This window comes from Hypanus sabinus, unplaced genomic scaffold, assembly GCF_030144855.1.
Source record: "Hypanus sabinus isolate sHypSab1 unplaced genomic scaffold, sHypSab1.hap1 scaffold_863, whole genome shotgun sequence".
Classification (NCBI taxonomy): Eukaryota; Metazoa; Chordata; class Chondrichthyes; order Myliobatiformes; family Dasyatidae; genus Hypanus; species Hypanus sabinus.
The window spans coordinates 162,914-177,610 of NW_026781715.1; the positions used below are offsets into that span (position 1 = coordinate 162,914).

The following is a 14,697-nucleotide window of genomic DNA, read 5'->3' on the forward strand; positions in this document are numbered from 1 at the left end:
AGGACTTTAAAACTATTATTAGCACCAAAACTTGGTTAAGATTTCTTTGAGCATATCACCTGGCTATTATCAGATAGTTAGTTATATGACACCTTGTTAAACACAATGTTGACATGCCATACATCCAAAACAGTCAGTTCGGAAAAATTGTCAATATAATTAAAACAGAATGATGGAATTATTCAACAAGACGAGAGTATGTTAATATTTCATGTGGAGGACCCTGTATCAGAGCTGAGCGTGTGTGCAGGAGCCATGTGTCTGTTCTCTATCAGCATTGTATTCTGCGTTGTGTATTTATGATGCTTTTTTATGGTAACAAGTCGCATCAGTGGGGGTGTGATAAATGCAAAGGGAATCAGTTACATAGTTTGCTTTTTTTCCATGCAGTACACAGGTGGGGACTGACCGATGTCATGTATTTTGTTACTATTAACTCAAATACGATGAATTTATGTTTGGGTACAGATCAGTTTCATCGCTTCAAGATTGTATGTTTACTGATTGCTAATAAAGGATGGAATACATATCACCGACTTTTGTAACAATCATTATTGGAGTTGAGGGTGCATCATGCAAGTACAACAAATCCACGGGGGGTCGCTAGCAATGGCAAATTAGCTTGGTTAAATTTCACCGCTACGTTCTCAACAAATGTTTCTCAACCTGCCGATCATTGAAATATTCGGAGATACTGAGTATTTTGCTTCAGTTTTCACCAGTGAAAAGGACCTTGGCAATTGTGGGGATGACTTACCGCAGACTGAAACACATGAGTGAATGAACTATAAGAAAGAGCATGTGCTGGATCTTTTGCGACGTATTCAGTTATATAAGTCACCGGGACTGAACGAGACATACTCCATGCTACTGTAGGAATCGAGGGAGGAGATTGCTAAGCCTCTGACGATGATCGTTGCATCAACAATTAGGTGGGGAGAAGTACCGGAGGATTGGAAGGTTGCAAATGATGCTCTCTTGTTCAAGAAATGGCGTAGAGATAATTCAGGAAATTACAGACCAGTTAGTCTTACTTCAGTTGTGGACAAGTTTTGGAGAAGATCCTGAGAGGCAGGGTTTATGAACATTTGGAGAGACATGGTCTAATTAGGGATAGTCAGCATGGCTTTGCAAGGGCAGGTCATGCCTTATGAACCTGATTGAATTCTTTGAGGATGTAACAAAACACACTGATGAAGGTAGAGCAGTGGAAGTACTGTATATGGATTGCAGTAAGAGGTTAGCTACGATTCCCCAGGGAAAGCTCATTCAGAAAATAACGAGGTACGGGATCCAAGGAGACATTGCTTTGTGAATCTAGAATTGGCTTGCCCACAGAAGGTGAGGGTAGGTTGTAGATGGTTCGTATACTCCATGGATGATTGTGACTAACAGCGCTCCACTGGGATCTGTTCTAAGACCTTGATCAGACTCTGTTTGGGAGTACTGTGTTCAATTCTGGTCACCACACTACAGGAAACAATATGGATGCTATCGAGACAGTGCAAAGGAGATTGACAAGGATGTTGCCTGGATTGGGGAGCATGCCTGATGAGAATAGGTTGAGTAAACTTGGCCTTTTCTCCTTGAAGCGATGGAGGATGAGAGGTGACCTGACAGAGGTGTTTAAGATGAGAGGCTTTGCTTGTGTCGATAGCCAGAGGCTTTTTCCTCCAGGGTTGAAATGGCTAAGAAAAGGGAGCATAATATTAAGCTGCTTGGAAGTAGGTACAAGGGGTATGTCAGGGGTAAGTTTTTCACACAGAAAGGGAGGGGTGTGTGGAATGCACTGGCAGTGACGGTGGTAGTGGTGGATAAAATTCGGTCTTATAAAAGACTCTTAGACAGGTACACGGTGCTTATAAAAATAAAGGTCTATGCTGCAAGGAAATTGTAGTCAATCTCGAGAGCAGGTTACACGATTGACACAATATTGCGGGACGAATGGCCTGTAACGTGCTTTAGATTTCTATGTTATATCTTCTTTACATTTTACCTACCGAGCTGCCAAGATGATCGTCACTAATCAAATCTCACTGAGATTTCTCAGGTCCTTTTTGAATTTGTTGCCAAGTGAGCAAGTACGGGAAGGTACAGGTACAGAGAAACATTGACTTGTGGCAGCATCACAGGCAAGTACATTCAGATAACACACAGAACAGCAATTATACAATTCTGTGCCACTAACAATATGAACATACAGTCTCCCACTGTTTGCCCACCGAAGAGGTGAATATCTCTGCTTGCCACCTCTGTGGGCTCAGACGTTTCCATAGACGAGCCCCACATTTCATTTTTTCGCTGTCAATGGGCTCCTTCCCGCAACCTGCTCCTTGATCCCCCACCGGGGCAAACAACCTCTCAGACTCCATCCTACTCAACCCCTCACATCATATTTATCCTCTCAGTTAATTCACCCTCCCTCCTCCTCCTGCTGGGTTCCCTCCCTCCCCAGGGAGATGGCAGCAATCCAGTAGGCCGAGTGGTCTCCTCATACCTCTCAGCGATACATCAGACACTGACCGAAGGAGAAGCTTCTTAAACACCCCCAGCTTCCCTCGGAGGGATATTGAAATAATTCAAAAATGGGACATTTACTTTGGGATTTGTTCCGCTTTGACAAATTTATTCGTGGCGGGAGTATGAGATGTCCTTAGCGAGGGTAATGCCCTCTTGGCTGGTCCATCTCTGTTATTGGGTGCAACCAGTGACTGACATCGCTTTGCACCAATGGGAAGAGTGTAACTCCTCTGTAGACTGTGGGGTGGGGTGGATGATTCAGGGATTTGTTACCTTAGCCGGTAAAGTTCAACTGTCTGTTGAAGGCTGCTCTTGCGGGTCCCCGGGAATATACGTCTCTGTTTGCAAAATACTCTGCCAATTCCTGGGAATATAGTAACCATCACCAACCTGGTACTGCCCATCACCACCACTTTGCTCTGCGCTACTATCTGCCTGCCTGGTAATCCTCTTCCGATGCAAATTTCTGGAATATCTCACAAAATGCTGCAGGTACTCAGCAGGTCAGGCAGCGTCTATAGAGGAGAATAAACAATCAACGGTTCAGGCCAAGGTCCTTCATCGGACTGGAAATGAGGTAACAGAAATTCTAGATACTGTTACATTACTTTCTGTTCCCCGTGGTCCTGATCCAAAACATCATACGTTTATTCCTCTCCATGGATGCTGCCTGACCTGCTGAGTTCAGCCAATATTTTGTCTTTGTGTTGCCCAAAACTGTCATCATCCGGAGAATGTCTTGTCTTCCGGAGTAACTCGCTATTTTAACGTGCATCACCAATCTGTTAGAGGAGCAGGAGCAGACGGTAAATGTACTCCTTCCACGTGTGAGTGTGTTTCCCCAGAGATGTTAACGCTCTCTCTCATCACTCTGCTCAGTTTTCACAAATATTTTGTGAATTGCCAATGTTGAATTAAACCCAGACATAGAATCACCAGTGTGTTTATAAATTAAAATAATTCGCCATCATACCCGTGTCCTTTCCCGATGTTGACGTCACTGGAGCTCCTCCACTGCTCGAACCTTGACCCATTTTGAGGACAGCTGTGATCAGTTTGTGCTGCTCGGTAACAAAAAAAAAATAATGACAGGAGGGTCAAACATTAATTGAAAAACTCGGTTTTGTTTCTAAACGGAGGCAAACACTTCCAAACATCTTGGGCCGATCCACTGAAGCTTTGTCATGGCCGGATCCACCTGCAGCCATCCACCCACAGTCACACAATGTCCATTTCCGATCTCTCCATGCATTGTACACTGGAGCAGGATTATCCAGGGTATCTACTCTCTATATTGCAGGCAAATCCCTTTTAGAAACCAATCTTGTGTCCTGGACCGGGAGTGATGTGTCAACGTAAAGGCAAAGCAGGCTGAGCAGACAGCGCCCACTGCTTTGGTCCTCCTACCACTGGTGGCGCTGTGGTGAGTAATGGACAAGTGTTCCAGCAGTGTGGGCTGAAACATTTCTGCTGACGATGAGACTTCTATTCCTCTCGTCACTGGATTATACAGATTTCTCAGCCACACCTGATTCTCACCGTTTCTTTCATTCTGATATCCTCTTGCATGGACATCTATAGCAGTATATGATTTGAGTCTATATAGAATCACTCTGACATCCTGAACAATGCAATGTCACACATAACATTGTGACATCTTGTCCAGAACCACTACATTTTCTCCGGAAGTATTTTATGATCATTATTATCTCCTAAACTCTGGTCAACATGTTATTGAGTATTTAAAGACAAATACACTGCAGATGCTGTGGCCAAATCAACACGTACAAACAGGCTGGATGTACTCAGCAGGTCAGGCAGCATCCGGTGAAATGAGCAGTCAACGTTTCGGGCCGAGACCCTTCGTCAGGACTGAGGAAGGAGGGGGCAGAGGTCCTATAAAGAGGGTAGGGGAGTTTGAAGGTGCAAGTGAAAAAACAATCAGAGGAAAGATCAAGGGCTGGGGGAGCGGATAGGCAGGACGTGAAGAAGGAATGTAAAGGGTATGGGTACCCTTTACTACTACTATGGGTAGTAGAAGGAGGCAGAATCATGAGAGAGCTGAATCCGATGTTCATATCAAGGGGCTGGAGAGTACCGAGACGGTATATGAGGTGTTGCTCCTCCAACCCGTGTTTGGCCTCATCATGGCAGTAGAGGACATATGTATGGACATATCCGAATGGCAGTAGAGGACATATGTATGGACATATCCGAATGGGAATGTGAAGCAGAGTTGAAGTGGGCGGCAATCGGGAGATCCTGTCTGTTGTGGCGGACCGAGCTAAGGTGCTTGACGAAGCGGTCCCCCAATCTGCGTCGGGTCTCCCTGATGTAGAGGAGGCCGCAATAGATTACCCCAACAGACACACATGTGAAGTGTTGCCTCACCTGAAAGGACTGCTTGGGGCCCAGAATGGTGGTAAGAGAGGAGGTGTAGGGACAGGTGTAGCACTTACGCTTGCAGGGATCAGTATCCGGTGAGAGATCTGTGGGGAGGGACGTGTGGACCAGGCAGTCACGGAAGGGAACGATCCCTGCGAAAAGCAGAGAAGGGTAGAGGGGGAAAAATGTCCTTAGTTGTGGGGTGATGCCCTCACACGCATGTCCTCCATTTCCCGCACTTCGGCCCTCACCCCATCTTCTCGTCACCACAACAGGGACCGTGTTCCCCTTGTCTTCACCTACCACCCGTCAGCCTCCGGATCCAGTATATTATCCTCCGCGACTTCCGCCACCTTCAACAGGATCCCATACACATCATATACCTCTCTCATGATTCTGCCTTCTACTACCCATAGTGCTTTCCCCTTACTTTCCTTCTTCACCTTTCCTGCCTATCCGCTCCCTGCTTCCCCTCCCCCACCCCTTGACCTTTCCTCTGATTGTTTTTTCTCCTGGCACCTATCAGCCTTCTCCTTCCCACCCTCCCCCCACGAAACGTTGACTGTTCCTTTCAACGGACGCTGCCCGACCCGCTGAGTTCATCCGCCTTGTTTGTATGTGTTCTTGAGTGTTTACCCGGCTATTAGCAGCTTGTAACATCGCACCTTTGTTAAACACAATGTAGACACGCCATACATACAAAGCAGCAAGTTGGCAAACATCTTTAACATAATAAAACAAAAATGCTGGAATTATTCAACATGACAGAGAGTATGTTAATATATTTCAGGTGGAGGACCCTGTATCAGAGCTGAGTTCTGTGTAGGAGTCAGGTATTATTCTCTATCTGCATTGTAGTCTGTGTTGCATATTAATAATTTTTTTTTTGTTACTCAATCTGTTCCACAACTCTCCGTGCCCTCCCATTCACTATACCAGTCCCATCCTGGACTGACTGTCCAAATGCTCCAACCCTCTCTTGTTCGAGTTGAAAACCATTCGACATTTCTCAGACCATCTCCATCACTAACCAAGATGTCTTTGAAATTTATTGTAACCTGTTGCAATATCAACCAGACTCCCGAATTTAGTATCAAACTTGATACCGTGCCATGTGCATTCATATACAAATCAATGGCACGAATAACACATTAACGAGGTCTCGACACTGAAACGCACGTCCCACTTGTCACAGGCCTCCATTCGCTAAATTCATCTTCAGTGATCACCCTCTGCTTCTTGTTCTCGAGCCCGGTGTGAATCCACCTCGCCAGCTCCCCGTGAATCCCACGTGACCGAACCTTCCCGATCAGCTGCCAAGCGGGATCTTGTTACAGACTTTATCAAAGTTCAGATGAACAACGTCACTGCCCAACTTTCACCCAACTCTCTAGTTAACTCTTAAATAATCTCCAAAATACTTGCCAGATATGATGTCCTATTGGGCGGTGTAGATGGTGACTTCCCCATAACCAATGCCCAACCGCCCGGGATTTCAGCTTCACCGTAGACTGAGGAAATTCCGATCCCAACTGCAGAATTACCAACCTGGACTGAAGCCCGTATACTACCAGTTCCATATCCTCAGAGTCACCGGCCCAATATCATCACCCATACAAAGACGCTTTGGTGCCGGTGATTTACCGTGGTGTTCCTGCCATTTCCGATTGACAAAGTAAGATGAAATTGGAACCTAATGACCTTCTGCCGAGGCTGGTGCTCAGGCTGGTTCCCCGGTCTGTGCAGAGGATGCGGATGCACTTCAGCCTGACCCCAGAAGCTAAACCGAGCACATTTGATCACAACCTTCCTGCTGTTTGGGATCTTGCCCAGCACAGCGGGCTACTATGTTTCCTGCAATGTAGCAGGAACGAAATGTAAAGTTATAAAGTAGAAAATGCTGGGAACTCAGTACATCAGACTACATCTCTGAAAGGACAAATGGTGGAAGACCCAGTTCTAGAACTGAGACTGTCCCAGATGTGCCGATCTGCTGAGCGTTTCCAGTATTTTCTTCTCTTCACTTTAAATTTCCTGCAATTGTGATATTTTCTCCCTCTTCATTTTAATACACAGACAGTAAACTGATTGCAACCCTAAACTGTAAATACCATCCCACCCCAACCAATATTTTATTTCTGAATTCATTCCTACCCTGGTGTAATACATCCCATACAGCCAATGCTCACAACATCCTTTCCTCCCACTATCAATCACTCTGTAACATTTGCTCCTGAGGCCACTGTCTCTACGCTGAGAGGCGGTGACCACAGAGCGATAAAAACAGCAACACTTGCTGCAGCTCTGACGGGCCGTTACCCTGGAAACAGAGGAAGTGGCTCACCGAAAAGAACCGAAAAATGAAGTAACAAACTCAACATCAGATGCTATGAGTTCCATTATGAGAAAGATTAACACTGCAGACATTTTGTAACGGTGAATCCAAATTTGAAATGGCTGCGTTTACCCTGCCACGTGCTGTGTTCAATTAAACCTCTGGTATTTCGAGCTAGCGGAAAACCAATTCTGGAAAAGATGCAAAACAAAACTTCACAATGACGACAAAGATGAAAGAGAGATTGTTGAAATATATCGTTGCAGCAATGATTGCAGAGGCTGAACAAGATGGTTGATATATATCATTGAGGTGCTGGGATGCAGACTGGACAGAGGTTGAACAAGATGGTTGATATATATCATTGAGATGGTGGGGTACAGGCTGGACAGAGGTTGAACAAGATGGTTGATATATATCATTCAGGTGGTGGGATACAGACTGGACAGAGGCTGAGCAAGATGGTTGATGTATATCATTGGGGTAGTGGGATCCAGGCTGGACAGAGGTTGAACAAGATGATTGATATATATCATTGAGGTGGTGGGATACAGACTGGACAGAGGTTGAACAGGATGGTTGATATATATCATTGAGGTGGTGGGATATAGGCTGGACAGAGGATGAACAAGATGGTTGATATATATTATTGAGGTGGTGGGATACAGACTGGACAGAGGTTGGTTGATATATATCATTGAGTTGGTGGGACAGAGGCTGGACAGAGGTTGACCCAGATCGGCAGGGGATGAGCAAATGGAGCCAGATCGGAGAATGGGATCAAGGGCGATCTCTGATGTTCCTCCCGCAATACACAGACCCTGAAATAATAGTACGCACTGGTAGATAACAGATTCCTATATAACAAAACTAGAACAAACAATAACAATTTTGGTATATGCCCTTTTCTACTCTCCACACTTTATCAATGAAACCACAGAAAGTATCCCATCCCGATACTTCACATCTTCATCCGGCTACTGCTCTTCCTTTAACTGAATGAAATAGCGGAGAACTGTGGACACAGCTGAGCACATCATAGAAACCAACCTCCCCTTCATGGAGTCTGTCTACACTTCTCACTGACTCGGTAAAGCAAACAACATAATGAAAGATCCCCACAACCCTGAACATTCTCACTTCTCATGCTCCATCGGTGCGAAGATAAAATAGAAGAGAAACATGTCACCGGGCTCAAGGACGGTGTCCATTCTGCTGTTAGAAGCGAACAGCGTGATGAGTGGACTCCTGACCTCACAGTCTAAATCGATGTGACCTTGCACCACATATCTACCTGCACTGCACTTTCTCTGTAACCAGAAAGATTTGTTTTACCTCAATGTACTGCTGCAATGTATTGATCTGTGTAGAGAATAGCGGAGACACGATTTTCATTCTACCTCTGTACAAAATAAAGATTCCTTATTTCAATCGTTTGGGGATGTTAGACAGCCTGGGTTTCTCCTTTGGAAATTACACATTTCCGGGAAACCCAGATAAATGAACAATTAATTCTCGCATTAATGGGGCCAGGTATCGGGAAACACGGTCAGCATTTCGACAAGTCGTATCAATGGAAAGAAGATGGAAATAAACTTCCCAGTCCCCCGAGAGGACATGAGCGATCTGGATCTCACTGTCCAGTCTGAAAGGGGAAAGATGGAACTTCTCATATACGTGGTGCAGTGTCCCGCGGGTTCGATTACTCTTTTTAACCCTCTCTGTCTGCAAGAACACAACGGGCCGAACGGCCGCTTCCAGTGTGCTGGAAATATGTAAAACAATTATTGACCCCAGTTGTCGATCCAGGTGAAGTTTGGATCCGATCCCGGGCAAGGTGATGGAGGTAAATTTCCCCAGGTACATCTTAATGGATGGGTTCAGTCCCGGCATCACCACCTCATCCCGCTCCTGGGACCAGAACACCAGGGGCGGAGCGGCGGGTCATCTCGGGCGGTTCGGTGTGAAGGTCCCGTAACCCAGACCGACCACGACAGGTTGTGTCCAGGAAGCGGGACGAGACCACCGGTTCGAGGATGTTAACGGGACTCCCTGCCCATCATCAGGTGCCCCCCTCCCTCCGGGATCGGCTTCAGTACTCACCGATGGCAAAATGTCGGTCGCGTTCATCCCTATTGATCGGTTATCAATACTCACCGATGAGAACTTGATCAATTGTTCCCGCTGACAGCGATCGGTCCTCCGGCTCCCAGCCGACGACCCGGTTTTACAGAGAACGGAATGAAAACCATCGCCCATCCGGAGACTGTGAGAGCGGGGGCGGGGCCTCGGAAGCGAAAACCTCAAATGCTGCAGATCTGCGTTTGGAATGGGAGCGAGAACCTGGATCACGTGACGGGTGGAGGGTTTCCCACCTGAACCAGTGACTCTGCTCCTCGCCCCTCACACACTGCCCGAACTACGAAACGCATTTTACATATTATTTCTTATTTATCCCAGCTACACTTTTATTCTCTGCATCTTCCCCGTATCCATCGCTCCACCAACCGGTTCTCAGAGTTACTGGATCAATTCTCATCCCGGTCCGACACTGAATTCCCAGCCGAAGAAGAATTGTGCAGGTTTCATTGAAATCACGTCTACGTTTATAAACACTAATTTCTATTCACATTCCCCCGGAGCCTCACTGGACAGGAACACTGAAACATCAAGTGAGAAACAGGAGGAGGTGGCCATTCAGCCCCTCTAACCATCAACAAGATGGCGGCTGCTCTCCCATCTCACCCACCGCCTTATCCTGATTTCCTCGATCCCTTCAGTCTCCACACATCTGCCGGCCTGTGTTTTATGTGAAGACGATCACTGATCTTCATCGTCCTCCAGGAATCAGTCTGGTGAATCTCTAAAACAGACACTCTCTACCTTCTTATAATCCTCCGTGAAATTAAATTCCATTTCTGCAGCCCCATGTTGCCCCAACCACTCACCACCCTCCCCGTCGCTATTTCCACCTCCCCCCTCACCTGGATCCCCCTCTCACTCTCCAGCTCTTGCCCCATCCCCACCCTTCACCTCTTTTCTCTGACTATTTCCCGCCCACTCCCAGTTCGGAGGGAGGGCCTCGGCCCGAAATGCTGACGGTCCATTTCCCTCCACAGATGCTGCCCGACCCATTGAGTTCCTCCGGCAGTTTCTTTGGTCTGTATAACCCGTGTTAGTATGGGGAGCGGGATTTTACACCATATTCCAGGTACAATCTCAACAAACCCCAAATAATTGTTACGGTAATTGCCACACTTAAACACGAGAAAGCTTGCAAATGCTGGAAATCCAGAGCAGCACACACAAAATTCTGGAGGAATTCAGCACAGCAGGCAGTGACTATGGAAAAACGTTTTGGACCACGAGCCTTTTTCATTCCTGAGGAAGAGGGGGAAGTGATCTGAATACAAAGGTCGGGGGGAGAGTGGGGATAAAGAGGGGATGTGGAAGGTGATAGGTGAAGTCAAGTGATGGTCTGTTCAAGGGCTGGAGAGGAAAGAATCAGAACGTTGTCAATAGGAGAAAGGGAATGAGGGGACCCAGGGAGAAATGAAAGTTCAGAATGGGTGGGGGGGGGTTTGTTTACTGGAAGGAGAATTCAATATTCATACAATCAGATTGGAGGGTACCCAGATGGAATATAAAGTGTTCTTCCTCCACCCTGACGGCGGTTTCTTCTTGGTACAAGAGGAGGCCATTGATCGAGACGTCGGAATGGGAATCAGAAATAAAATGTTAGGCCACTGCAAAGTCTCCCTTGTGGCAGATGATACAGAGATGCTCGACAAAATGGTCTCCTAATTTATGGCTGGTCTCACCCATGTAAACGAGGCCGCATCGGGGGCACTCGACAAAATAGATGACACCAGCAGATTCGCAGGTGAAGTGTTGCCTCAGCTGGAAGGAATGTTTTGTGTCTGAATGGAGATGAGGGTAGAGTAAGTGTAGAACTTAGGCCACTTGCAGGAATATGTGGCTGGAGAGAGATTAGTGAGGAGGGATAAATTAACAAGGGAATTATGGAGAGAGTGATCCCTGTTGAAAGAAGAGGGTGGGGTGATCGAGGAAGATAAAATATGTTTAGTTGGAAGATCTCTTTGGAGATGGTGGAAGTTGCAGAGGCGGAAGGGGTGGTAGGTAAGGACATGTGGAACTCTATCACTATTACGGGTGGTAGGAAGATGGAGTGATCACTGAGTACGGTAAATGTGAGTGAGGAGAATATCAATACCCGAGGGAGGACAGCAACATCCTGGAAACAGATGCAGCAGAAGCAATGAAACTGAGAAAAGGGTAGAGCATGTTACAGGCGATAGGCTGGGAAGAGGTATGGTCGAGATTATCATGGAAATCAGTAAGTTTATAAAAGATGTTGTTTGACAACCTGGCTCTAGAGATGAAGAGATCAGGAAAGGGCACCGATGTGTCAGAGATGGACCAGCTTACACTAAATAGCTCTTGGCAGGCTAATGTAGAGACTGCAGGAGCCCTGGAAGACACGGATGTTGCTGGCGTTTAAGGAGCCGAGTAACAGGGCTACATTGAACAAGTTAGAAATTGATTCCGTGCAGCAGAAGAGATTGTGATTCTAGCGGAGGTTCCCAAACTTTTTTTATGTCACAGACCCCTACCATTAACCGTGGTGTCCGTGGACCCCAGACTGCGAACCCCTGCCAAATGTATACAAAGGATACCGGGGCTAGAGGTCTGCAAACTATGAGGGTATAAATAGGGTGAATTCATGTAAGCTTTTGCCACACAGGTTGGGTGAGGTTATGTGTTTAGGGCAAAAAGTGAAATATTTAATGGGAATCTAAGGAGGAAGTACGTCACACAGCGGCTGGCAAGAATGCAGAATCAGTTTCAATTGCAAAATTTAAGAGAATTTTCTATGGGCACACGGATAAAGTAGGTATTGAGGGCTATGGTCTGGGTGCACGTGGATGGGTCTAAGAAGAGAATGGCAGAGACAAGATTGGCTAAAATCCCTGTTTCTGTAAGAGAATGAATTACATTGTGTGTCCTACACAATTCCATTTTCCAGGAGACATAATTCATTCCAACGTAATGTTCTAAAAAAACGCTGCAAGTACAAGAAACACTCAACAGGTAAAGAATATCTGTGGAGAGAGAAACAAAGTTAATGCTTCAGCTCCAACTCGCTGCGTCGGAATGGCTTCAAACATTTTCTGATTTGAATTCAGGTGTCCAACAACTTGAGTATTTCTTTCATTTCCAGTTGTCACAGACAGCTGAAAGTAAGTGGGAATTTCCAAACACGATGAGAATGCGGATCCCGAGGTAGATGAACAACGATGCAAACACTGAACAGGTACCTCTGCGGTGTCTCTGGTCTCTCTGCTCCATTGTATCTGCGACCTTTGGCTTTAGACTCCCCAACCCTGGGGAACAATCCTTGGTATTTTTGACTGGACATCAATGGCTTTGCAGACTACGTTTGGAAAAATAGCGCTGACTACATCAGTCACGTCCCCATCCCTGGCGGATGTTTCGAGGCCCGCAACTCGAGCAAGTCACGAAAGCTATCCTCTCCGAGGAGAGCAGTCACACATTGTAACAGCAGCAGATGAGAGGACTCTGCAGAGATTCAATCCCTGTGAGGCTGTCGGGCCAGAAATCATCCCAGGCCAAATATTCGGGCAGTGTGGACACCAGATCACTGATGACTTCATGGCCATCGTCAACAATTCACTCATGTGTCTTCAAATCTACACCTTCAGAAGCAAATTACTACGGACTGGCCTCTTCTTCAACGTCAACGAGACAAAGGAGATGGTTATCCATATCAGGAGAACTTGCACCACTCACATATCTTTACATCAGCAGCATAGCTCTGGAAACTGCAAGCAGTTTTAAACTCCTGGGCATACTCCTACACACACACACACACACACACACACACACACACACACACACACACACACACACACACACACACACACACACACACACACACACACACACACACATATTATATACACTCTGGTGCCAGAAAATGGCCAGTAACAACATAACACCATGAAGGCTCCCGCCGACCCTGTCCATGAACTATTTGTTCCACTCCCATCAGGGAAGAGGCTACGTGGCATTCACACCAGGAACAGCAAACTCAAAAAATATTTAATTTCCGCAAGCAAACAGACTGATCAACGCTTCCACCCTCTAACCCACCCTATAGAACTCCCATCAGCACTAGATTAACATTTCTTTTCAGTCGCGGCATGTCCAGACACTCCTCTGCTTAGCTTTATTTCTTGGACATACAATCAATGTATTAAGCTATCATATGGTGTGTGTGTGTGTGTGTGTGTGTGTGTGTGTGTGTGTGTGTGTGTGTGTGTGTGTGTGTGTGTGTGTGTGTGTGTGTGTGTGTGGTGTGTGTTATTGTTTATGTTAAAGAATCCTGAATCTTGAAACCTGGTGGAAGTATCACGACCAACCACATAATCTATACTCACTCTTCATTTTATAAACTCCTACAACGTCACGCTCAATCCCCTGTGCTCCATGGAATAAAGATTCAGCTCCACTAACATGTTAGGAGGCCTGTTTCCGTGCTGTGATAGTTATATGGTTATATGGTTAACCTCTCCCCGAAACTCGGCCCTCTAGATCAGGCAGCATCGTCATCAAACTCTTCTGTGCTCTGTGAGCTTGATAATGTCAGTACTACGATAGCGTGAACAAAATTGTACATAATACTGAATGTAGCGTCACCAGTAATTTACTTAACTAGAATATTATGTCCATAATCCAGAACACAATGCCCTGAATGAATAAGGCCAGAATAAGTAAAGACTACCATTCGACCCTCTATTCTTGCCCGTTAACCTGCAGTGAACTGTACACTTGGACTCTCTGGTCGCATTGTTAAACAACATTCTGTCCCCGCCCATTCACTATATCAGTCCCAGCCTTGTTTGACTGTCCAAAATGCACCATCTCTCATTTGTCCAATATGAAACCATTTGCCATTCCACAGCCCATCTTCATAACTGGACAGGATCCCTTTGAAATTCATTGTAACATGTTGCAATATCAACCGGAGTCTCGAATTTGGCATCAAACTTGCTAACCGTGCATTGTATATTCATATAAATAACAATAGTATGAACAATGAGTTACCGAGGTCTCGACAAAGTCAGGCACATACCTCTCGTCATTGGCCTCCATTCGCAAAATCACCCTCTGCTGCCTGTCCTCGATCCCGGTGTGAATCCACCTCATGTGACCGCACCTTCCAGATGAGCTGCCATGGAGGATCTTGTTTGACGCTTTGCTGAAGTCCGTTTAGGCAAAATCACTGTCCTACTTCATCTATCTCCACAGTGACCGCCTCAAAAATCTCCAGAAAACTCGACAGGTGTGATGTCCCGCTGGGTGGAGCGAATAGCGATGTCTCCATAACCCATGTCTAACGACCCGAGACTTCA

The 14,697-nt window shown here is 46.1% G+C and overlaps 1 protein-coding gene across 1 annotated transcript in view; it reads right to left on the reverse strand.

The window, feature by feature from the left end:
- Window positions 1-14,491, reverse strand: part of LOC132390337 (NACHT, LRR and PYD domains-containing protein 3-like) — a 47,057-nt gene extending 32,566 nt beyond the window's left edge. The window contains exons 1-3 of the mRNA XM_059962946.1: window positions 14,418-14,491; window positions 9,398-9,506; window positions 3,494-3,581 (exon numbers count right to left, since the gene is read on the reverse strand). Of these exons, the coding sequence (XP_059818929.1) occupies window positions 3,494-3,581; window positions 9,398-9,506; window positions 14,418-14,491 (271 nt within the window). The remainder of the gene's footprint in view (window positions 1-3,493; window positions 3,582-9,397; window positions 9,507-14,417) is intronic.
- Between the last annotated feature and the right edge of the window lie 206 nt (window positions 14,492-14,697).